The 24,032-nt window shown below is 42.5% G+C and overlaps 1 protein-coding gene across 6 annotated transcripts in view; it reads left to right on the top strand.

Moving 5' to 3' along the window:
• Window positions 1-24,032, top strand: part of epha3 (eph receptor A3) — a 98,632-nt gene that overhangs the window by 61,752 nt on the left and 12,848 nt on the right. For 4 of the 6 annotated variants that reach the window (XM_034574025.1, XM_034574023.1, XM_034574029.1 and 1 more), the window contains 10 exons: window positions 1,069-1,193; window positions 7,345-7,507; window positions 8,141-8,246; window positions 8,856-8,920; window positions 10,273-10,398; window positions 13,247-13,432; window positions 16,582-16,643; window positions 19,649-19,858; window positions 21,664-21,813; window positions 22,707-22,900. In XM_034574025.1, the coding sequence (XP_034429916.1) occupies window positions 1,069-1,193; window positions 7,345-7,507; window positions 8,141-8,246; window positions 8,856-8,920; window positions 10,273-10,398; window positions 13,247-13,432; window positions 16,582-16,643; window positions 19,649-19,858; window positions 21,664-21,813; window positions 22,707-22,900 (1,387 nt within the window). The remainder of the gene's footprint in view (window positions 1-1,068; window positions 1,194-7,344; window positions 7,508-8,140; window positions 8,247-8,855; window positions 8,921-10,272; window positions 10,399-13,246; window positions 13,433-16,581; window positions 16,644-19,648; window positions 19,859-21,663; window positions 21,814-22,706; window positions 22,901-24,032) is intronic. The other 2 variants (XM_034574024.1, XM_034574026.1) reach the window with 1 other exon arrangement.

Below are 24,032 nucleotides of genomic sequence, written 5' to 3'. Positions count from 1 at the left end.
AAACTGACTGAATGAATGAATGAATGAATGAATGAATGAATGGGAGTTTCATATTCTCACCAGTTCTACACAGAGTTAAGGTGCTAACCAAGCACAGCCTTGTTTTCTTTTATTTTAATGAAATTGGCCAGTGATTCCTGCCAGAGATTACCGCTCAAATTTGACCTGGCAGACTTTACTGTGCCGGTTATTACTGCTTATACACTATTCTAAAAACTATAGCCCAACATAATTCATTCATACGTGTAATATGCTTGAGTAAAAATATGAGTATTCTGGAAAATGGATATTTGTTCATGTCAGGTAAACATGTGATTACTTTCATGTGGTTTTTGAAGGTCTCTCAGGAGACAGAAGTGGATAAATATCAGTATAGAAAAAGAAAAGATGGAGTGTGGAGGTGACAATGTTACAAATAAAGGGATAGTTCAGGTTCAAACACTTCACCCATCCCTCCATCGGCAGAGCGGTGGGCAGATAATGAGTGAATTAAAAAATTTTCGGTGAACTATCACTTTAAGACTTTTCAGTTCTCTCCACAGACCTTGGTCCAAACCAATGTACCAAAAGGTGTCCAGGCCAAAAGAGGCGGTCTCAGTCCGGATTAAACTAAACTATGTTTAGGTTAGGACACATTAGGACACATGTCTATGTCTCACAAAAGTCTTTAGTTTGCTCCATGGATGTAACAAAGATTTGAACATTCAGGTGTTAAAACTGGATTCACACATTTCTTTTCTTTTGATGACTTGAAGCTGAAGCCTCTGGCCTGAGCACTGATCGCTGTGTTGCTCAAACAGTGGTGAAGTGCAGACATCTCTGACTCTGTGTGAGTGTATGTAGACTCGAGCCAGTGTTTGCATTAGTGCACATTGTCTCTCGTCCCAAGCAGCAGCCCTGGCCCACAGTCTTTAATGTGGCCCCACTGGGCTTCAGCTAAATAAATTAGGCTTACAGGAACCATAGACAATTGCCAGGATGCAACACCGGGGCCTGAACTTCCACTGAACCTCGGTATAAAGGAGCTCACACTCTCTCTCCCTCCCTCTCTCTGTGTCTCTCGTCCAGCTCCATCTCCGGTAACAGTGATCAGAAAGGAAAAGACGTCTCGAAACAGTGTGTCTCTGTCCTGGCAGGAACCAGAACGACCCAACGGCATCATCCTGGACTATGAGATCAAATACTACGAAAAGGTTGGTGCAGAATATATCACTCATCAAATGTGTATGTGCCTTTGAGCAAGGCAGCATCATAACCTGCACATATAAAAGGAATAGTTCAACAAGTTTGATGAGAAGGCTGCACTATATGTCTTGTTTATATATAAGGCTACTGCCAGTATTTTTTACCACATATAACACGTCAATTAGTGAGCTTTAGACTTGTTGTGTTTGGACAGAGCAACGCTAGCTGTTCTCACCCGTGGATATTTATTAAGAAGAACCAGATACTTTGTTCCAAAGTTGGTGATGCATTTGTTCCTATGAAAATTGCTCAACGGCTGAAAGAGTCTTGGCAGGCTTCCTACGGTTTTTGGGTCTCGAGCCCATAGCAGGTGCTCAGCTGGAGTCCTTCCCCAGCTGAGCCAGGTGAGAGCGCACACGTCCAAAGTTTCCTCTGGCCGAGCAGTCTCACTTCCTGTCGCCACGTGAATGCGATAAAATAGTGGAAATCTTTTCATCAAACTCTTGCCAGATAAAAAAAAAAGAGAATATTCTTTACTACTTTAAGATCAGAGTTGGTTTTTTTTGTTTTCCATGTGTTTAATGTTTGAAGCCAAAAGTCACACTACAACAACACATGGTGATACACTGGATTAGAAAAATGATCAACTCTGCTCAAGTGTGACGAGTTTGGGCTTCAGTTAAAACGTATTCGGTTGGAAAGGGGGTTTCTCACTTTCAGATGCCAGGACATAGTGGTCTGATGCCTCTTTTATGGGTTCACTGTTAAAAAAGCCCACGTTACTTAGTTATTGGGGCTCGCTTGAGTACGGATAAGTATGTCAGTCTGAGAATGGAATTAATTTAACTGGTGTAATAAAAAAATCGTATCTACTATTTTTTCTTACTTCCAAAAGCCTCACATCATATTTTTCTCGATCTTTTTTCCGTTTTTATTTTGTGTCCTCCTATTTCTTATTTCCTTTCCTATTATCCTCCTCTCTCTCCTCGCTGCTCTTCTTTTTCTCCCCTTGTATATCTTCCTGCATCCATTCCTCTGCCCCTGCCCTCCGTCCCTTTGTTTTTTTTACCTCTCATCTCCCCTCTCCACCTCTCCCTCTATCTTTCATCCTGTCCTCCTCTCCCCTCTCCTCCTTAATGGAGACAAGTTTTATGGCAGACAGTAAATGCGTCTGTGGGGTCTCTCATTCCTCTGTGAGGGAAATTAGTGCAGAACGAATTACACTGGCTTTCAGCACCAACGCTGTGCTATGGCTGACATTTGATGGTGAAATTAGCCGTGGATGCAAGTTTAATCACACTGGCAGATTCTGTGTGTGTGTGTGTGTGTGCGTGTGTGTGTGTATGTATGTGTGTCCAGGATCACAGTTTGCTTGAATGCCAACAGTGGCCCCTAATCTCTTGATTAGTAGGCCGACAGAAGCTGTTTCCTCTCTAAACTCTGTTCCCTGCTCAGCCATCCTTACCTAAGATGTTAAAACAAGGCCGGAAAACAGCGACAGGAGAAGTTAATGGCTGATACCAGGTCAGAACTCACTTGCAGGTCTAATTCTCAAGTCGCACGCACACACACACATGCTCACCCATCACGATTGTGTATCAATTCATAGAGTCTCAAAACGCTGGGCATTTGTACCGATCCCTGTTAATCACATCACATCTCTCAGGAATTAATGGAGACACACAGAGAGAGACACACAAACACTCACACACACACACACACAAACCAGGTTCCCAGACGATTCTCCACAGCAGCCATACATACCCAGGGATTTCAAACCCCGGACAAAGGGCTCTTCCATGCAGAAGAATAAACTGGGACAACCAGGGGAGACCCCCATCCCAACCCAGGGCAGAGGCCTCTTCGTGTGGCAGGCAGAGGGACGCTGTCGGCCTCTGGCATGCCAACGATCAAGGCCATAGGAGGACAAGAGTTTGAGACCACACCATTACTCACTTATGAGACAGGGAGAGACTTCCATATCCACACGCAGGCATAATTGCAAGCACACACGAGCAGGAGGGTGAAACTGTGCACAGACCGACCAAGATTAAAAGACAGAGCTTTTAGTAAGATGTTCAGATTTGCAGCATCAGCAAGGCTAAGCTTTTCTGTGTTTGCGGTTTTCTCCGTCTGTATTTACACAAGTTCAACACACACATACACAGTGTGTATTATCACGTAACCCAATCGCAATTTACCAATAACTCGAGCTCCTCTTAAAGTAGAAAAGGGAATATTTTGCCAACAACCACACAACATCACTCAATTAAAAGTACTTTCATCGTAGATGGAAAACTCAGAGGACTACTTTTTTTTTTCTGCGGATGCATCTCAGTATTGAGTAAAAAGCAGGAGTAACAAACATATTTAGGGGGACATTTTAAAAGTTGAGAACAATAATATTCTTTAGTAATTTTCTAGCAAATCTTCAACTCGATGATTGATTGTAGTTTTCAGCCAGCAATGCAAACCCAGATGTCTGTGCACGTAGTCTGTTGAGCTTTTAGAGGCCACATGATTATGCCCGAAAAAATTAGAGTATTAAAAAGTTAGCATCATGAATAACATGTCATGGCAGCCATTGTTTGTAAGTTCTTTAAACACTGAAATAGTTTCCATTGAAAGCAGGAAGTTGGTTTATTATACCACAGAACTCTGAGTGAATGCACATGGAACTAGAGTGGCACTCAGTAAAGTGCATACCTCCTCTTATGAAACCACTTTTAAATTCCCTCGATCCGGATTTCTATTTAGATCTGCACCTAAGTGCATTTACTCATAAATATCAGTACCTTAAACATGCCTGATTATTTTTCTTCAATAATATCCATGAATTATTCTCTGGGAAATCAACCAAAATGTTGAAAAATCTAAATCTGACAATGAAAAAAACCTTGATCCCCATCAAAATTGAATGTAGTTCTTTCTTGGGTCATGCCCCACCCCTCTCCTACTTATCATGGAAAATAATAGAACATGATAGAAATAGTACAGTGACTCAAATAGAGGAATGTAAGATATGTTACAATAAGGTCACTGCACAGTTACTAAAAACCCTCTAAACTATTCCCTAAATGGATATGGTGGGTTCTGATGTTATAAAACTAAATCAGTATTACCATATTTTTTTTATACTTAAGTTCCTGTTAATACCACTTCTACATATTATATTTTCCATTCAGCCTTGTTAGGAATGCATTTCAGCAGGAGCTGTTAAGAAATACTGATTTGGCTTTTTTAGTTTTTTCTTGGAGGTTGATGGATGTATGTGCGGGGCTGAAATTTTGCAGATGTCTACTGAAGTTGTGCTTCTGTTAACTATGAGGAGGTTCATGATATCAGTAGCCGGGATGGGACGTGCCAGGAAAACCCACTGCAGCTCTTTTTCTTTTCTAAATGAAACCCACCTAACCATGTGTTTTGGCTCCGACTTTGCCCACACAGCTCTTTTCCGCCAGCGCATACCGCCATGCCACACGGTCATGAAACCAAAGGCCCGAGTGTCTAAACTGTTCGGGCTGTGCACTTCCTACGCGTCCTATATATGGGAATTCTTGTAGGGCACGTTTGCTTATATTCCTGGGAACTCCCAACCAGAAAAGATTCCTAGAAGAAGAAGAAGAAGAAGAAGAAGAAGAAGAAGAAGAAGAAGAAGAAGAAGAAGAAGAAGAAGAAGAAGAAGAGAGGTGCTTCATCTCTGAAAATCCCAGGCCAACTGTACGATCTTCTAAAGGTTAAAGGTTGCTATGCAGCCGATAAGGCATTGAAGAGCACTTGGAATGCACTTTAGATTGTTTTTGCATGTTTTATCTCCTTAATCTAAAAAGCAGAGAGAGAGAGAGAGAGAGAGAGAGAGAGAGAGAGAGAGAGAGAGAGAGAGAGAGAGAGAGAGAGCTTTAATTCGGGCTGTTTATTTAGTCTTACATGGAAGGAATGCTGGCTGAAACACTGTATTTACAAGACTTCTGCTGCACATCTCCTGTTTGTGGGTCCGTGTGCGTTTTCATCTGTGACTGTGTGTGAATGTGTGTGTAATACAAGCTATAATTTTCTACAGCCTTGTTTACGTTATCAAAGCAGAACGCAGCGCAGAGGCCATATTAAATTCTAGCCGTGTGCTGGCGGGACACACACACACACACACACACACACACACACACACACACACAATGGGATATTCCACAATCACACGGCTTGTCGGGCTGCAGCATTCGTAGAGCAGAGGTGTCTGACCCCGTGTGTCGCTCTCCGTGTCTCTGTATCCCCCTCGCACACAAATACTTGTGCCGTAACACCTGTGTGCGATTTTCAGGGGGCTCGCACACCGTCCTGTGCGCCGGACTGCAACAAGTCCCAAGCAGTTTTATAGTTGCGCTGAGGAGTTGTCTCAGAGCAGGTCTGGTGTATCGGTTACCTCCTCACACACATACCAGTTTTAAAAAAGCTTTGTGCGCCATAAAACTCTGATCCACTCCATTAGTGGGCGTGAAGTTTCTCTTGGACGCTGCCTGTGCATGTGTGCATGTCCGTGAGTGTTTATGCCGTAGCCTTTAACAATGAGCGCCTGTTAATAACCGGGGGTCTATAAAATCAGGATTTCACTCTGCCCGGACATGGCACACATCGGCCTTGAATGGTTTTTATGAGCTTTGGCTGTGTTGCAAAACATGTAGCTCATTTTTAGGATTGTTGGAGTCATCCCTAGTAGGTTGCCTGAAAGATTTAAGATCAGCCTTGCCCTATTTTTTCTCCTGTTTGACAGTTGGTTTCATAGCACTGAGTGTAGCATTAATACGACTGCAGGCCTGGAGGGCACGGACGGGCCCGGCAGATTTAGCTGTGGACAGTTCAAATGGGCTGTGAGGCTCAGACAGAGGAACGTGACATTTGTTGACATTTGTGTTCAAGACATAAATTAGCCTCTAAATGGTTTTATCCCCCTGCAGATTCATCTCACACAGCTCAGCAGTAACAGTGTCACATCTTTATTTTATTTTATTTCATTTTATTTCATGTTATTTGATGTGCCAGTGCTACATTATGTTACCCAATCCATCACAATGTGAATCTTCTTGGCAGTGATCGGTTGCCTTGATCTATGTATTCAAATGTATTCATTTATTACGATTAACATTCCTTTCAGCACATTTCAAATCCATGTTGATTGAAATTGTTCTCTTACACTTATAGAAAATAAAAAAATGTAAATAAATCATACATATATTGAAGTATATCCATACATTTTTTTTGCAGTATTGTGTATAATGAAATGTTTATTAAATAAATGGTGTGTAATTCACCAACTAGTGTTTAATTTGCAGTAAATATGCAGGAGCTGATCCAGGGGCGGGGCTGGGGGGCACTGACCCCAGCTGAAATCTGATTGGCCCCTGAAGGGCCTAATAGTTTTTTGTTTTTTTTCATAAACTAATCACTCACTAGCAATACTAACTAAATATTAGAGTTTACACAATGTGCTTGAACAAGGAACAATTTTCAAAATATATTCAATGATGCTATAGAGTCAACAGTAAACAAGGAATGACTAACATGTTACTGAATCACGGATTTTGCTTTACGGCCCCTGATTTAAAAAAAATCCAAGTCCCTCCACTTTAAATATGCAAAATTATTTTGACTATTAGCTTCTCTAGTTTAATTTCTGTTTAATCTATCAAATGTACTTCTCAAGCAGATGCTACTTTACAACAATATATATTCAAAATCCCAACAACATGACCTGATTGGTTCCTCCTATTTTTCCAACTGAAAACTCGTCGGGCTACTTTCTGTCTGCTCTCCTCTGCATCGACCTACTGCCCTCTCGTCTGTTCTGCTGCTTTTTCCTCCTTCCACATCTGGAAGCAATGTGCCAAATGCAGACCTGGTGTGTAAATCCTGCTGTTGCTTTATCAGTGGAGATCAGTAGGAGAGAAGTCATAAAATATAAAGGGCATAACTCATCAGATTGGGAGAGAGAGCTGCCAAACGGGCTGGTGGTGTTGATGTGTGTAAGTGTGTGCGTAAGTGTGTGTGTGGGTGTGGTATATTCAATGATTGTCCCAAAATTAAATATTTTTATTCTAGACAGCTTTTTTCAAAAATATATAATCCCTTTCTTTGTCCGTCTTCGTCTTTGTCCTTCTTGTCTTACAGGAGGAGCATGAGACCAGCTACACCATCCTCCGTGCACGCGGCTGTAATGTGTCTTTAAACGGGCTGAAGCCCAGCACCGCCTACCTGCTGCAGATCCGAGCTCGCACCGCCGCAGGATACGGAGCCAGCAGCCCCAGCTTCCAGTTCGAGACCAGCCCTGACTGTAAGCTCAGAACACATATATACTGCGGCATATTGAAAATATGTTGGGTTTGCCGATTAGATGTGAGGCCAATGCTTGTCCTTTTATATAAAATATCTAATAAAGAATAGTGAGATGCTGTTGCCATTGTGAAACCACGTGAAGCTTTTGCCCTGCAGTGCTTCAGGGAAGAGTCTTTGTGTCCAGTGGTCTAATAACTGTTTCGAAAGATTTTGTTCTCCATGTAGCAAAAACATCAGTGTGATCATTTTTCCATGAAACTGGCCAAATTGAAATATGTTTGCATTTACTGGCACAAAATATCAGACGTTGTGGCAACATAGTCTAACTTTTACAGCAGTATTGGATCCATAGTGTTTAAACTTCTGAGTTTAATAAACTTCTCATGTGGTCTTTATTGATTGAATGCTGTTACGGGCATTTACAAAAACCTTCTAAGAGTTAGTGTGTCTAAATAAGTATGTCCAGATCAACTTTAATGTGCTCTTATACTGAAACTAAAAATAATGTTGCATGAAATGAATATTTGATGTTGATGTTTTACCACATATGGTGAAGGTAGATTGTAAGGCAGCTAATATTTGTTAATGGATTAATGGATGTATTTGCTTTTTTTGCTCTCTGTCTTTCCAGCAGCCTTCTCTATCTCCAGTGAGAGCAGTCAGGTGGTTCTGATCGCCATTTCCTCCGCCGTGGCCATCATCCTGCTCACCGTGCTGCTCTACGTCCTCATCGGCAGGTCGGTCCACCACTCACTTGACTCCAGTCCAAATGTCGTCTCTTCACAATCACAGCAATCGTTCTGCCCTCATCAGTGTTGCATTAAAACTGATTGTTTATTTTGCAAAATTACAATTTACCTGTTAACACCACATATAACTGGAGAAGTGTAATTTATCCAGTATGTCTTATGCAGTTCTTGTAAAAACACATTGTAAGAGATGTATTAGGGAGTGTGTTCAGAGGAGAAAACGAAGAATTCTGTGTGTGTGTGTGTGTGTGTGTGTGTGTGTGTGTGTGTGTGTGTGTGTGTGTGTGTGTGTGTGTGTGTGTGTGCTTCTGCTTGTGCCTTGCCGTTGTGTGTGGCTGAAGTTGGCAGTCAGTACTGTTCAGAGAGAGTATAAATCCATGGCTCATTATAAGACTTACTGATCCTCTCTTGGCTTATAAGAGCTGGGATTACACACACACACACACACACACACACACACACACACACACACACACACACACACACACACACACACACACACACACACACGCAGAGTTCTCGCTCGCCTCCAGGCAGGGCCACATCTTATTGGGATATATGGCACTATTTCTGACCTCTCTCTGTTTGGATTGGCAGGTTTTGTTGCCACAGCAAATCCAAACATCCTGATGAGAAAAGACTGCACTTTGGCAACGGTCACCGTAAGTATTAGTTCTCCCCAGGCCTGCTTCAATCCATCCCCTCTGCACTCCACTGTTCACTGGGTAAGAGAGCGGAGGTACAGTTTTTGAGTGACGTTCAGGGGAGATGTCTCTCTCCGAGCATTTCTCACACCACTACACCAGCCGGTGGTTGTTTTAGAGCTGATCCTTCCACGCTTGAAGTGGTTTCCCCCTCTTCTTCGGTTGGTTTGGTCATATGAGAGGACTGCAATCGGACCGAGACCATATTGAGAAGGAGGTTTCTCGGTCCATTTGCAAACCAATCCGGGAGGCTTCATTCGGAAAGGCAACAAGTTCAGACGGTTCCCGTAGCCAGCTGCAGCGAGTGCTGAGAATTAAGGTTTACATGACCCCTAATTATGGGGTTTACCCATAAAGGGAGAAAAGTCAACTCAGCTGATGCACATCTGACCAGTGATGAAAAAGCATCACTCATATATGATGATGTAAAGTTAGTTTTTAATGTAAAATTTGACCAGTGTGCAAAAGAGCCAAGGAAACAGCTTGATAGCCTGATGTGGGCCAACACAGGTTTTAAAAATGTTCCTCACACTTTTGTACTTGTTCTGCTTTATTCATATGTGAAGTGTTATTTACTATCTCCCACCTTTAACCTTGACCCAGCCCCACAACTCCCCAGGCACCGCACAGCATCTGTCCACTCCTTCATGAATAGTTAGGATGGGTCAGAGGCAGAGCATAAAAAAACCCACAGGGGGATCATAAAGCACAACTTTATTACTTAAAGAATAGATTCACATTTTTCAAGTCTGTCTACAAACAATACTCACATGGCCACGTTTAGTTTTTTGGTCTGATTGTTCCATCTGTAAAGCAGCCAAAGCCGTAGTCTTCTTTGTGAGCATGAATTTAGCTAATATAATATAATATTAGACATGTCACATGGGTCTTTTTTTCTTAGTTACTGTTTGTGTTTGTATCACAGATCGGCTGCGTAGAAACGTGTGTGGATTTTTAAAACTAAGATTTACTTAAAGACGTAAAAACTGTTTTACTTGAAAGCTGCTGTTTATCTAACACGTGATTTACTGCATCAACTGCTTCCTGTTAAAATCCCATCATGATCCATTCTAGACCAAAACTCACAAATTCAGACTGAGGGAGGATTTTCAAAGTTTCATGCAAGTGGACACTTGTTACCAATATGTTTTGACTCCTAGTATTAATTGCATGGCTGCCCTAAGGTGATGTCCTCACAAAGTTTAAAGTCATTAACTCATTCAGAGGACATAAGGATGTACAGACAGACATGTAGAGAGACAGTGTTTTTAAATGGTCATTAACCTTCTGTTCTTCTGCTGCTGCTGCAGTGCGTCTGCCGGGTATCAGGACCTACGTGGACCCCCACACATACGAGGACCCGAGCCAGGCCGTGCACGAGTTCGCCAAAGAGCTGGACGCCTCCTGTATCGCCATAGATAAAGTTGTGGGAGCAGGTGAGGCCTCACTACATCCTCACCAAAATGCCAAATAGAGTTTATTTATTTATAATAACATTGTTTTCCTAAACATAGTTAAAATGTTTTCTTGATTCATTATACAAAGGTTTATAAGTTCAGGAACCAGTAGCCAGAATTTCTTTTAAAAACTGGATTAAAGGAAAATACATTGCCTCTTCTTTTTCCCTCTCTTACATCAGAACCCTTTTTACTTTCTCACTCTTTCATGCTCTATTTCAATGACAAAGACACACCAAGTGCATGAACACTCAGAAAAAAATTGTGCTTGTAGTATTCCTATATATACTGTGTATATAAACATATATACTGTGTGTATATATATATATATATATATATATATTTTCATGGCAGCGGGCTAGTTTAACTGTAAGACTTACACCACACAGCTGGGAATGAGAAAGGTTTTTATGCCCCAGCTTGAGCTCTCTTCTTTCCAGTCCCATACAGAGGAGAGGGAGAGATGGTGATTTGTGAACCTCAATTTCCCCCTCTCCTTCTTCCTCCCTTCATTTTCCTGCCTCTCTCTCATCTCTTTTTTTGCCTGATGCTCTAATCCTAAACTAAATCTAATTATCAGAACAGTAAAGCAAACCTCTCCTCTCCCCTCCGCTCCTCTCCTCCCTGATAAGTTGAGCGGGAGTGCAGGGTAATGCATTGTGATTCATGTCGAGCGCTGAGGCAGAATAGATGAGACCAAAGCACACAGCGCATAACAGCAGGCCAGTCTCCAGAGTCCCTGCAGCTCTCCACACTGTAAAGCTGTCAGGACGGCTGAGAGTCTAATACCTGAGTCCACACCGGACTCTGCTACACTCCTCTATGCATATTTCATCCTACATATCAGAGACCAATCTATGCTTATCTCTATAGAGTCGGATTGACACATGGGTATTGGCTTTTTTTAAATTAGAAATCCGATATGGAAAGTTCAATGTGGTTCACTTCTCGTGTGAAATATTTGTGTTTTGCTGTAGATTCTGTTAATCCCGCACTGCTTTTCTGTGGGAATGTTCTATGTTCTATAATATAAACGTGCATGTCATTGAATCGTTATATATTTTGTGTAATGTTGCAGGTTAGAAAAGTATTCATAGTACAGATTTTACAATATGGACTTTCAAGGTTTCAATAATTTCAAATGAATATCTAATGTAATTAAAATATAATTAGTGATCATTTTAAATTAGTTGAAAAGTATTTGTTCTTTCAAAAACGAATTAAGCCTGAGCCTTTACACACACAAGTCCACAGTGAAGAATGTGACGATGCAATTTCAATGCACACACTCCAAAGCTTTCTTTGCAATTTCACTTAAAACTTTACTAAAATATTGAAAGAAGACTTTCTATCTCACAAAGTTAAAGAAAGTGAAAAGGAAAATCCTGCACCAAAATATATTGAGCTGTTCCCTGACGCATACCACATCCTTCCATGAAGTTTGGAGGTAAGCTGTGCAGTAGTTTTTGTGTAATGCTGCTAACTAACAAACGCAGGAGGAAACACAACCTCTTTGGTGGAAGTAATACGTTTACTTTCATCTGTTCCGTAACGTAACTGTGAAATCAGAGGAACTATAAAGATGAAAATTACCTTAGTTTCACTCACAAACTTAAGATGTTAGATTCCAGCAAAGTGCGTGTGTGTGGTTCAAATAACAAAATAATGAAATCTTAGACAGCAGCAGATATTGAGGAATCTTATCTTATCCAAATGAACAGAAAACCCCGGGAACATTGTGATGCGGTCACAGGGAGCAATGAAAAAACAAAGAAGTTTTTAAGTGAACAATAAAGCTAAAGCCATGATGGAAAGTTTCTCCATCATCTTCAATGCAAGTACAGGCCTTCTGCCTGTACATGTGATTTTAACAAAGCTATACATGCACATGAACAATATACAACTCACCTTCTTTTTTTCTCCATCCCTGCCTCGGCCTCCATCTGTCTTCATTAAACATGCTAACCAGACTTTGATCTGCTTGCCAATCGGTGATTTGTGTTAAAAGACAGAACACATGCGCCACGCTCTTACACGGGTCAGACTTTCAGATCAAAGTGGGATATCTACCTCCACCAGAAAGCAGGAAAGGAGAGAGTGTCCCTAATCAAGCCTCGTTAGGCCGGGATCTTCTTTCTCGGGGTGACCACGTATATGAAAAAAGAAAAGGTGCGTCGGTCTGGCCTTATCCGTCCGTCCAGCGCTGAGGGTCAGGAGAACGGAGCGGAGCAGGAAGGGACAGGCGTGCTTTCGGTGTTTGGACAGGCTGTAATTATTCTGGATAAGTTCTTCCAGACGCCGTTCCTTCAAGTCCAAGATTTGACCCGTGCTCTCTGATCCAGAGCTGCTATGGGAAATGATTGTACGTGACGGAGAGAGATCTGCACATGTCTCAGCGCTGACATCACCACGCATGAGCGCACTCAATGTGCATTTACACTATGGAGTAACACACACAAACGCATACACGCACTAAAATGCAAACACACTCCGCTCATCTCCTGCAGTCCGGCCAAATCCCTGTCACCAGCTGCAGAATGGCTGGCTGGCTTTGAAGTGGCCGGTCTGCCAACAGCGCTTACAGGGCACACACACACACACACAAGTAGGAGTTGAAATAAACACACACATGCTCACACACTGGTAACAAATCCAGATTGATCAGAGTGGATGTTAAGTCACACTGCTTTTTTTTAAATTGGACATAGAAGGAAAGTTGAAAGGTCGCTGTGTACCGTCAGAACACTTGGACTGGGTGGAATCGGGTGGAATCTTGTCGTTATATCTAACCAGTCCACACTGTTTGACCTCATGATTTCATCTGTAGGTGAGTTTGGCGAGGTGTGCAGTGGTCGCCTGAAGATGCCCAGTAAGAAGGAGATCTGTGTGGCCATCAAGACTCTCAAAGGAGGATACACGGACAAGCAGAGACGGGACTTCCTCGCCGAGGCATCGATCATGGGGCAGTTTGACCACCCCAACATCATCAGGCTGGAGGGGGTGGTGACGCGCAGTAAGTGCACGCATGACTCACAACGCACGACGACTAGGGGGGAGCTACTTTGTAAGTCGCTTACATTTTTTAAATACTTCAGATTAATTTGCATCACAAGTTTTAACTCAAGCCTAGGAATAGAATAGAATAGAGTAGAGAAAAGAATAGATATAGGATTTGTATTCACATTCCATCACAGTTCCAACATCTCCAGAGAGACTTTTTTCTACCGATTCCGGATTTACAATTGTCTTTGACAAATGGCTCCGAAGCGGCTGACACTCCTGTGAATGAGCGCAGGAGTTTTATTGAGTTGCCATGGTGTAAATCTCCGCAGATCAATGTGCTTTGATCAAAGCCTGTGTCCAAAGCGGGCATAAATCCATAAATCCATATCTGCGACTGGCTCCCCTCTGGGCCTCTTTATAAGACTATCATTAGCACACAAAAGGCCTCTTTAAAAAGAAGTGACTGCAGAAAAAGGGAAATAATGAGTCTGAACTTTGTCGCTGAGGAACGGGCCAGGCCTCTATCTCTCCCCGCGGCACCGGGTTTGTTAAGTAGCTCTGCCATGTTTTTCTAAAGAGTAGAATAAAATACCTGGAGAACTTCCTCTCACTTTATTGTCTTTGATTTTTCCTCCTATATTGTCTCCTTTTTCATCTGATTCTTCTTTTTTTCTCCTCTCGTGTGTTTTTCTCGGTACCTTAATTGCTGCCTGGCTCTGAAATTTGCATTCAGTGACTTATTGCCATGACTTCTTTGAATCAGAAAACAGTATTACTAACATAGGATCTCAAAGAGTGCGGTGAAAACAGACACAGACGCATATTTCAACCATATATATTTTTTAAAAACTAAGGATTTCTCTCTGTTTCACTTGCTAAAAGCCGAGTGTGGCAAAGCAGACTGATACTTAGGATTCATCATAGTGAGTCATCACTGACAGACCTGAAAGTTATCGCTGATTCTCAAGGGGCAAATTTAATCAACGAATTATGGAATTCTTTTGGCAAGATTTCTTTTTTTCTTGAGGGTATTAGATACTTTTTCTTTAATGAATGGTGAAATTGAATACAGTGAAATAGGCAGCCAGTACTCATCAGCTGAGTCATCGCTAGGAGACGTTTTACATTTTGCTTTGTAATGAAAGCCCATTCAGTCTGAGCCTTGAACACAGAACATCCAGAAAGTGAAGGGGTTGTATGTCTGTAAGCCCTCATCCTAGAAACTAATGTCTAATTGAGCTAATACCACTCTTCCATGTCCAGCCTGTGAGAAACGCTGCAATAACACGACTGTGGCTTTATTTGCTGCTTTTAGACTAATGGGAGAAGCTCGGTATTCAGTGTTAGTCTACGTGTGTGTGTGTGTGTGTGTGTGTGTGTGTGTGTGTGTGTGTGTGTGTGTGTGTGTGTGTGTGTGTGTGTGTGTGTGTGTGTGTGTGTGTTACATTTAGAGGGATACATGTGCGTGAGTTGGAGCAGTATGAGTGCAGGGCACAGTTTTAGGGGGACTATTTGATTCGCTCACACACACATACACACACACACACACACACACACACACACACACACACACACACACACACACACACACACACACACACACATACGCACACTGTGGTGCGGTGATTTATTAAGCTGCTCCTGTTAATTCTTAATAATCCTGAGACTTTCACACCCCATTTACCTTGCTGCTGCTTTTGGCTGATCCACTGGCTGCATATTTGTAGTTACACACACACACTCACTCACTCACACACGCACACACACACACACACACACACACACACACACACACACACACACACACACACACACACACACACACACACACACACACACACACACACACACACACAAACGCACACACACATGCACACTCTTTCTCTCACAGCCATGCATACACACATGAATTGTTGCATTCACAGAACAAATGGGGCTTGGGGGCCTGTATCTTTTCTGCCAATGTTGGGAACAGAGAAGGGAAGAGGACAGGAGGGAGGGCCGAGTGTGTGTGTGTGTGTGTTCCCGTCTTCAACTATAAAAGCCGTCCGCTGGTAAACAGAGCAATCCATTAGAGCCAAACTGTATCTATTACTGTGGTAAAATACTACAGTTGGGAGAGTGACATCTTTTTTACAGCAGTAATATATATATAACATTAACTTTCAGCTATTTGCTGGCATTAATAGGACTTTTTGTCAAACTCAGATTGATTCATAGGGACTTTTTCCACTGTAAGTCTAGTCAGTCACTAGATCTGCATTGACTGCATTACAGATACTGAGTCTAACTTCCATCATTGTTAATAGATTTTATTTTCCAGAGAGAGTAATTGATTTGTTTCTCTTAACAATCGATTCCATCACGCTTTCCACTCAGCCCATGTTACTCCTCAAAAAAGTCTGTTTCACCAGATGTGTGAAAAAGGGGGTGATGGGGAAAGAAAGGTAGGGATGATAGAGAAAGGATCGGCTGAGAAGGAAAGAAGGGAGGAGGAGGAGGGCACATTAATCAGAATCAAATGGAGATGCAGCATATGGTGGTACAGTAACAGTGCAGCAGGGAGAACAAAGCCAGCTGGGACACAAACAGGTTCTGACACCGATGCCTTTCCTTTAACAATGGCTGATTTAAAGGTTTCTTGAAGAGAGTTTTCTTCTCTTTCTTTCCCTCGGTAGTAAACCGTGAGTCCGCCGTCGTCTGATCAGGTACAGATGATAGCAGGCGGCGTGGATTTACAGCCGGGTCTTCCACACAAATAAAGATGTCACACTTTGACAGCTGACCTGCCAAGGCCCTAAAACTATGACTAGGATCATTTCATTTTGCTGTGTGTGTGTGTGTGTGTGTGTGCGTGCGTGCGTGTGTGTGTTTGTGTGTGTGTGTGCGTGTGTGATGGACAGCAAAGAGTTCAACCTGGCGCCTATCAGAGCCCGTGTACATGCACAGTACTGTATATCTGCTTTAAGTCAAGTTACAGCCCTCCCTAGTTACTCCCCGTTTCGGTGGATAAATCTCAGAGTGGTATGATATTTGAGCACGAGAGTCTTTGGTTTGGTCGTTAGTTCGGCAGTGAATTAAACAGAAGTCGTTGCCCTCATTCTGTGAAGAGTACCGCTGATCTGATGTGACCATAAATGGAAATCTTCTCGGTTACAGGTAAACCCGTGATGATTGTCACAGAATACATGGAGAACGGATCCCTGGACAGCTTCTTGAGGGTATGTAATGACACGGACAAACACTCTACACTTGAGGAAGAAGTGTGTTTTCATGCATCGTAGAGACATGCACCCAGACGCAGCTGGATGGGGAACACACACTTGGCAGCCGGCTGAGGATTAGGGCCCTCACACCAGGGAGCCGCCTAAATGCAGGGGGAAAAAATGTCATGCACCTGTCCAATGCACAATCTAAAGGCAGTGGTCACACATACGCAAATGCAGGCGAATATCGCGGATCAAGGTTCACCAAAGTTGAACTCCACAGGAAGCCAAGCCGTGGATTTTCTTCGCCACAGGGGGCAAATACTTAATATGCCCCCCTCCCTCCCTCGCACACAGATTGGAAGGGAACAGGAGTTGTGCCACTGGTACATTCATGTACCCGATTGTCGCGTTGAAACGTCACCAGAGAGCAGGGCAGTAAATATTTGCTCTTTGGTTTTATATATGACTGATCTGTCTATGAATGGAACCATGAAAAATACAGTCCAAAAAATACATTGTGTAAGAGTCTGACCAGGGTAAGAAATGAAATAGCTGTAAGTTTAAATGCTGTGTCTGAACATCATCAGATAAATCTTTCTGGGTTCTATTAACTAACAGATGTGACCCGGTCAGTGAAATAAAAAAATCATGCTTAGTGAAAGTTTAGTTTATTGTTTTAGTTTACAGGGGCCATGCACAACACAACAGTTGAGCCAGAGTTAGATATACAGGCTACACTGACCAAGAAGGTTATGTTTTCACCCCTGTTTGTTTGTTTGTTTGTAACAAGATTATGCAAAGTTTACAGGATTTATTATCATGAAACGTGGTGGAAGGATGCAAACCCATTATATTTTGACGGGGCATCTGCCTGAGGGGGAAAGTTCAGGATTTTCTTTCTACTTTCTTTAACATTGTTAGAGGCAATTTTATACATTTTCACTAATTTCTCAGAGAATGACTCTTGTATCTTGATTTTAAAAAATGTTTAGGGGACTGATAGTTATGATCCAAAGATAAATGTGAGATGTGTGATCTAGTGAATTTAAATGTGGTTTCATAAGGGGAAAGTTGTGCATTGTCGGAGGTATAGTTTGCAACTGCAGCAGACAAAACAGTACAATATAACATCTAACAGTGAACCACTGACCAAATTACAAAGAGAACTCATGTATAATATACATGACATACTCTCCATGTTAGAAAATGCTTCCATAGGACAAGACTGATTTGGCTTGAAATGTGTTAAGTGGGGTTTTAAAATACTGAAGCGTGTGCATTGTCTCATACAGACCAAAAGCAGTTTCATGACTTTAATCCTGAAACCCCCGACTGTTTCATACTGAAAAACATTCTCATGAAACTTTAAACTTTGTTTTAGTAAATAATATTCTTGAGATTGGCTGATTGTGACTGTTTCAGCTCCACTCTCCGTTCAGGGCTTATCATTTGCTCAGGTTTTATGATCTTTCTCCCTGCTTCTCTCTCGGCCATGAGTGAAATTTGATTCTTGCCATGCCTCTGTCTCTTAAACAGGAATAGACCTGGTTCATTGAAATTAACAAAAAAGACAAGAGGCAAGTCACAGCACTGGCATGAAAGCTCCTGTACCGAGGCCCGTTTTAGCCCTTTTCTTTCCACATGTGCATTCACAGCATCCACACACAAGAATCAACGGAGGAGTAGCCGTTGATTCTTGACATGCTCCCAGAGGCCTGCACTTTATCACTGAAAATGTGTGCAAACACACTCACGCAAATTCATAGCATATGCCCCGCGGCTTATGTCCATGTTCCGAATCTGCAGAGCTTTGTAGTGACTAAGCCAGGTGGTCTGGCCACTAATTGCCCTGGACGGAATGGGATGTGAGGTGGACCCGGCTGGTTTTCAAGGGAAAACACACTCAACTCACGCTCATCTCACAAATGACGTGGCACGTGGATGGCAGTAAATGCAAATGTGAATAGCCTTCCAGACAAAACACTCATCCACATGCTATTTGTCTGGTGTGAACCTAGAGCGGAAACTGGCATCGACATCCAGACATCAGCAGTGCATCATAGAACATACAGGCTTCCTCGTAAACACTTGGCAGTATAATCCAGTGTAAACACTCCTGCTCGCCAACGCACACGGGGAGAAAAGTGTTTTAGGTTTATATCTGGTCCAATTTTGTTAATGAATGTTGAATTTTACCACTTTGAACAACCTAGAAACGGATTTCTCACAAATTTGATTTAGTGTCGTATAGAAAGATGAAACATCGCTTTATACCTTTGAAATTTAACTGTTTGCAGTCGTGAAAAACTATATTTAAACTCTGGGTTTCTTAAACCTTATATCATAGAGATGAGAATTCAGGGATACCTTTGCTGAATTCAACGACATGTCACATAAATCCTGAGCAATACAACAACATCTCTAACTATCACAATATACTGTACTCCTCATCAATAGCTGTTAAACAAAAGTCTAATATATTTCAATACATTTTTTTACATTTTGCAAGGACAGTGAGGAGGTTTAAGTGATTGACCTCAGACAGTTGTAAAATGTTTATTATTCTCTGTCCATAAAGAAGAGTTCAGGAGCAAAAAATCTGTCTTTAATGTGATAATTATCAATATCGAGTGATATGAAGATTTTATCTTGATATAAATTTTGACCATATGGCCCAGCCCTTATACAATAAATATGAAATAACAGAGTGTCATATGAGTAGTGGATGGCAGAAACTGTGGCGATAAAAAAAAAGATTTGTATTGGTCTGATCCTAATTTCCATTCATTACTGTGTCCCTGGCTTTGGGATTTCACAGTCGAGCTGCAGATGAGGTACAGAATGTCAAAGGTTGTTTCTAAAGGTTAATGAAAATGCTCCGGATGGTAATGAAATGCTTCACGTTATGCAAATACTCAGTAAGGTCAGACTCCCGTTGTGTTCTTTACCATGTACACAATAAAAGTCTGGCATTAACAGTGCATTCCTTTCTTCCTCCCTTCCTCTCATTCCTGTAGAAACACGATGCCCAGTTTACAGGGATCCAGTTGGTCGGCATGCTGCGTGGCATCGCCTCGGGTATGAAGTACCTGTCGGACATGGGCTACGTTCACCGAGACCTGGCAGCGCGAAACATCCTGGTCAACAGCAACCTGGTGTGTAAGGTGTCCGACTTCGGCCTGTCCCGGGTGCTGGAGGACGACCCGGAGGCTGCGTACACCACCAGGGTGAGCTGGAGCACAAACACAAAGGAAGACATAAATAACAGCATGTTGGGCACTGTACTGGGAAACAGGTTTTTCAGGAATAAGTTACTTAAAATGTGATTATTATATAAAGGGGTACAGGATTTTTTTGTCCCCGTTTTCAAAACAGACTAAATTGTTTTCTCACAATCAAGCTTAACACAATCAATAAATACAACGAAGAAGAAGTGCGCTGGAAGTAACTGGAAAGGGATATTTTGCAATGGTTTATGGGATGTGTAGTTCTTTCACTCCAAACGTTTTAAGGTCACGATTTACCTCGTAGCTGGTCGGCCTGGTTCCAGGCTTTAAACTCTTTTTATAGGGATTTTCTGAAATGTGAATGGAGAAAATTAATGGGAAATCTACTTCAGGAACCAGAGCCGCTCTGAACGGGGGGCGGTCACTGTTATGCTCTATTGTATACCGGATTAATCCAAGCACACTCACCGGGTCCCTTCTGCCATGGGAAAGAGAAATAAAAGTTTATTGCGATAAAACCAACATAAATCCACAAAGTTCGCCCTCTCTGGACCACTGCACAGAAATGACAACATGCACCAACAGGGAGGCCGTGGAGAGCAGCACTCCAAGCACCATGTGCCACGAAGGAATGCATCGCGTTGATAAGACGTTTTGTGTTTGTGCGGTCAAATGCTTTCTTGACCTGTCCGCCCACTCAACATTAGCAGCAGTGCTTCTATTCCAAACTGTATATTATTGCTCTGCAGAAACAGCCAGAAAAAAAAACATCTTAACACAAACACCCCAACGACGATCAGCTAGTAATGTGGGATAATTCGCTTTTTTGAAAAACGGATAATATCTTGGAAAGGCACACTAATACGGTATTGTAATGGAAATATGTAAAAAAAACTATTGTTTTTAAATTTGTTTCACTTCTTGATGCTCATGTCACAAAATGAAACACAGCTTGTTTGTGTGTGTCTGTGTGTGTGTGTGTGTGTGTGTGGTCATTTCCATCCCTGGACCCTGTGGTCTAGCCCATGCGTGCAGCCCCTTTAAACAGTATAATTCACTGGCTGGGAATTGCTTGTCAAATAAACAGTCAGTGCACCATTTGCCTCTCTCCCAGAAATAAATGATCTAGAATCATAAGACAGAATAATAAACTCTGACATGTTACAGTTACTGACACACATGTTACAGTCCACACATGCTGACAGATTCACATCCAGCCCTCAGTGAAATACCTTTCATTATTTCTTACCTTTTTTTTTAGGCAGAATTTATAGTTCAGGTTCATTTGTGTGCAGTTATGTCCAATGTAAGGTGTGTTCATTCATGTACAATTTTAAAATCCCCTATATATATATTCAAATTTCACTGCATATCCTCATAATAACGTGAGGTTGATATTGCCATGCTCAGTCCAAACCACAGAGCCCATATGGGTTAACAGATGTGCTTTTCCATGTGACAGAAACGTGTCTTTATATTCCATTTCACTGGAATGCAGCTATACCCAATATGAGGAACATATTGTCTTAACTTGCAATACATATATAATATTCAAATCAACCCATGAATACCACATTTTAACATATCTCTGTGCTGATCGTCTTTTTCAAGATATTCCTCTGTGATCAGTAGGTCTGGTCGTCTTTCATGGATTTCATGTATCAATGTAAACCTGAACACCCACTAATATACATGATAATATCAGGTAGCAAGACTGAGCTGCTCAGGTTTATTGATTTATTCCATATCTGATAAACTGAAGAACTGTATGACTGATTATTGTTTTCCTTCTCTCCCTCTGTCAGGGAGGTAAGATCCCTATTCGGTGGACAGCACCAGAGGCCATCGCCTACAGGAAGTTTACATCGGCCAGTGATGCTTGGAGTTATGGCATCGTGCTCTGGGAAGTGATGTCATACGGGGAGCGACCGTACTGGGAGATGTCCAATCAGGATGTAAGTACTTCTGAGTTATAACGTTTACATTAGATGTTTAGTTCATGTACAGAGTTTTGTAAATGGACTTAAAGCTGCAGTTGTGCTTGACGATTTGGTCATTCCGCACAGCAACAGTGACGTCAACACAATCTCTTCCCTTTACTCACACACACGAGTGACTTAGTGCAGGCCTCTAAATGGTAGTTACTGCTGCTGAGAAAATGTAAGGCTGTCATTGCAAGATGAAACATCACTAGGAGAAAGGAAAAGAAGAAGAACTGCAAACAGAACAGTTTTGGCACCAGCCTGTTTCCTGCAGGAGCGCTGCTTTGGCATTTATTTTCCCTTGTGCAGGTTTATCCTTGGTTTCCTGCAGAATGCCTCGTCTTTACCAACAGTCTCTGCATCTCTGTCTAGGAGTAACTTGTAAATCATTATGCTCCCTCAATAAGGACATACAGATATCTGTGTCTTGCCCCCAGCTCAATCCATGTTGCCTTTGATGCACCTCACACGCTAAGTTATAGAACTGTTTCAAGGTTTGGGAGTAGCTGAAATGATGCTGCACAATGGGGCGCAAAAGAGGAAATGATGTGATATCTGGCAAGTAAGCACAAATTAGGCTGAAGAGAGAAGAAAGGAATGCAGTCTCACAGACCAAGTAGGGTGCTAGACACTCAGAAGAGCTGTACCAGTAAGGCTGAGGTGTTTGTATGGGCGGTTGAGGAGGATGAAGTGTAAACTATGTCTGTGTGTCTACACAACACACCAAGCACCACTAAGAGCAAAATGATATGTAGATCTTTTGCAGTAAATGTTTCTTTATATGTAAAAACAATAGATGCCATTTTTGATCTTAATTAATCTCATCCGTCATTTCTCCCATCTTGTGTTTTCCTTGATACATCAAGGTAATAAAAGCTGTGGATGAGGGTTACCGCCTCCCCCCGCCCATGGACTGTCCCGCCACTCTCTACCAGCTGATGTTGGACTGCTGGCAGAAGGAGAGGAACAACCGGCCGAAGTTTGAACAGATAGTCAGCATCCTGGATAAACTCATCCGCAACCCTGGTAGCCTCAAAATCACGGCCAACACCACGTCCAGGTAAACCTTGAATACTTTGAGGGGCATTTGTGTCTTGTGCCTTCCGGTGATCGCACAAACGATACAACCACCAATACTGTTATTCTGGCTTTCCTTTGCTGCTCGGGTTCCGTCACCTGGATCCAGGAATTTAAACACTAGAGATGGTTTGCATTATACATTTCACACACTGTGCTATGGGTTACTGCAGGTCATGGCACTTCCTGCTCTGTCCTCATAACGCATGGGGATACTAATGACTGTTGCAGTTTTAATTTTCAGGAATGGAGCTCAATTCCCCATTATTAGTGTAATAGCCAATAAGAAGACAAAGGCTTACGGAGAGAGGATATTAGATTTACGTGTCTTTCTCGCTTGGTGAACTCCTGTTTGCTTTGGGAACGAGGCGGTGCAGGAACTCGACATTAAACATTGCCTCCTCGCTTCCTCTCGTTGCAAGGTGAAAATTAGCTCCACTCATCACCGCCCCTCCTCCCCATTACCTTAAACCATTTCCATGAATATTTCTTCAGCAGTCCAATGACATATTCCTCCCTACTTTTCCCCTCCTTTATTACCCCCACTCGCTGCCTTGGCACTTCTGTCCTTTGTTGGGACAACTATTCTCTCCCAGGGGGCCGCGGGGAACCAGGGCAGCCCATGTACAGTTGTCACTTTTGAGCAGGGCGGGGGACAAGCGTTGGGTCTGAGCAGACGACCGTGGTATTATGGAGACGTCAAAGCTCATAACATTGACTAATGATTTCTTAAGAAAGTGAAAATAGGTCCCTTGGAGTTTGCATGTAATTTTCCTGATTGCCTTTTAACACTGAGCGAGCACAGGCTGGTCGACAGAGGCGGCTCTCGTGATTTATGAGAACGGTGTGTGTGTGTATGTGTGTATCTGCGTGTGTGTGTGTGTGTGTGTGTGTGGCAGCGGCAGTTGCACAGCGGGAGCAGCTGCACTCAGCTCCACACACCTCGTTTGTCTCAGGCTGGCGGGTGGACCAAACCCCCTCCTCTGCAAAAGCCTCTAGACCAAAGCCTGAGACCGGAGGAGAGCATCTGGAGAGTTTAGGGGTGGGACCTGGTCAGAGTTTAGTGTCCCTGTGTGGATGAAGAGGGACTTGAGTCCATGTGCAGAGGTTGGCCT

The sequence above is a fragment of the Hippoglossus hippoglossus genome, chromosome 21 (assembly GCF_009819705.1).
Source record: "Hippoglossus hippoglossus isolate fHipHip1 chromosome 21, fHipHip1.pri, whole genome shotgun sequence".
In the NCBI taxonomy this organism is placed as follows: domain Eukaryota; kingdom Metazoa; phylum Chordata; class Actinopteri; order Pleuronectiformes; family Pleuronectidae; genus Hippoglossus; species Hippoglossus hippoglossus.
Note: the sequence above shows the minus strand (reverse complement) of the source record. Positions and strands in the feature narration are given on the sequence as shown.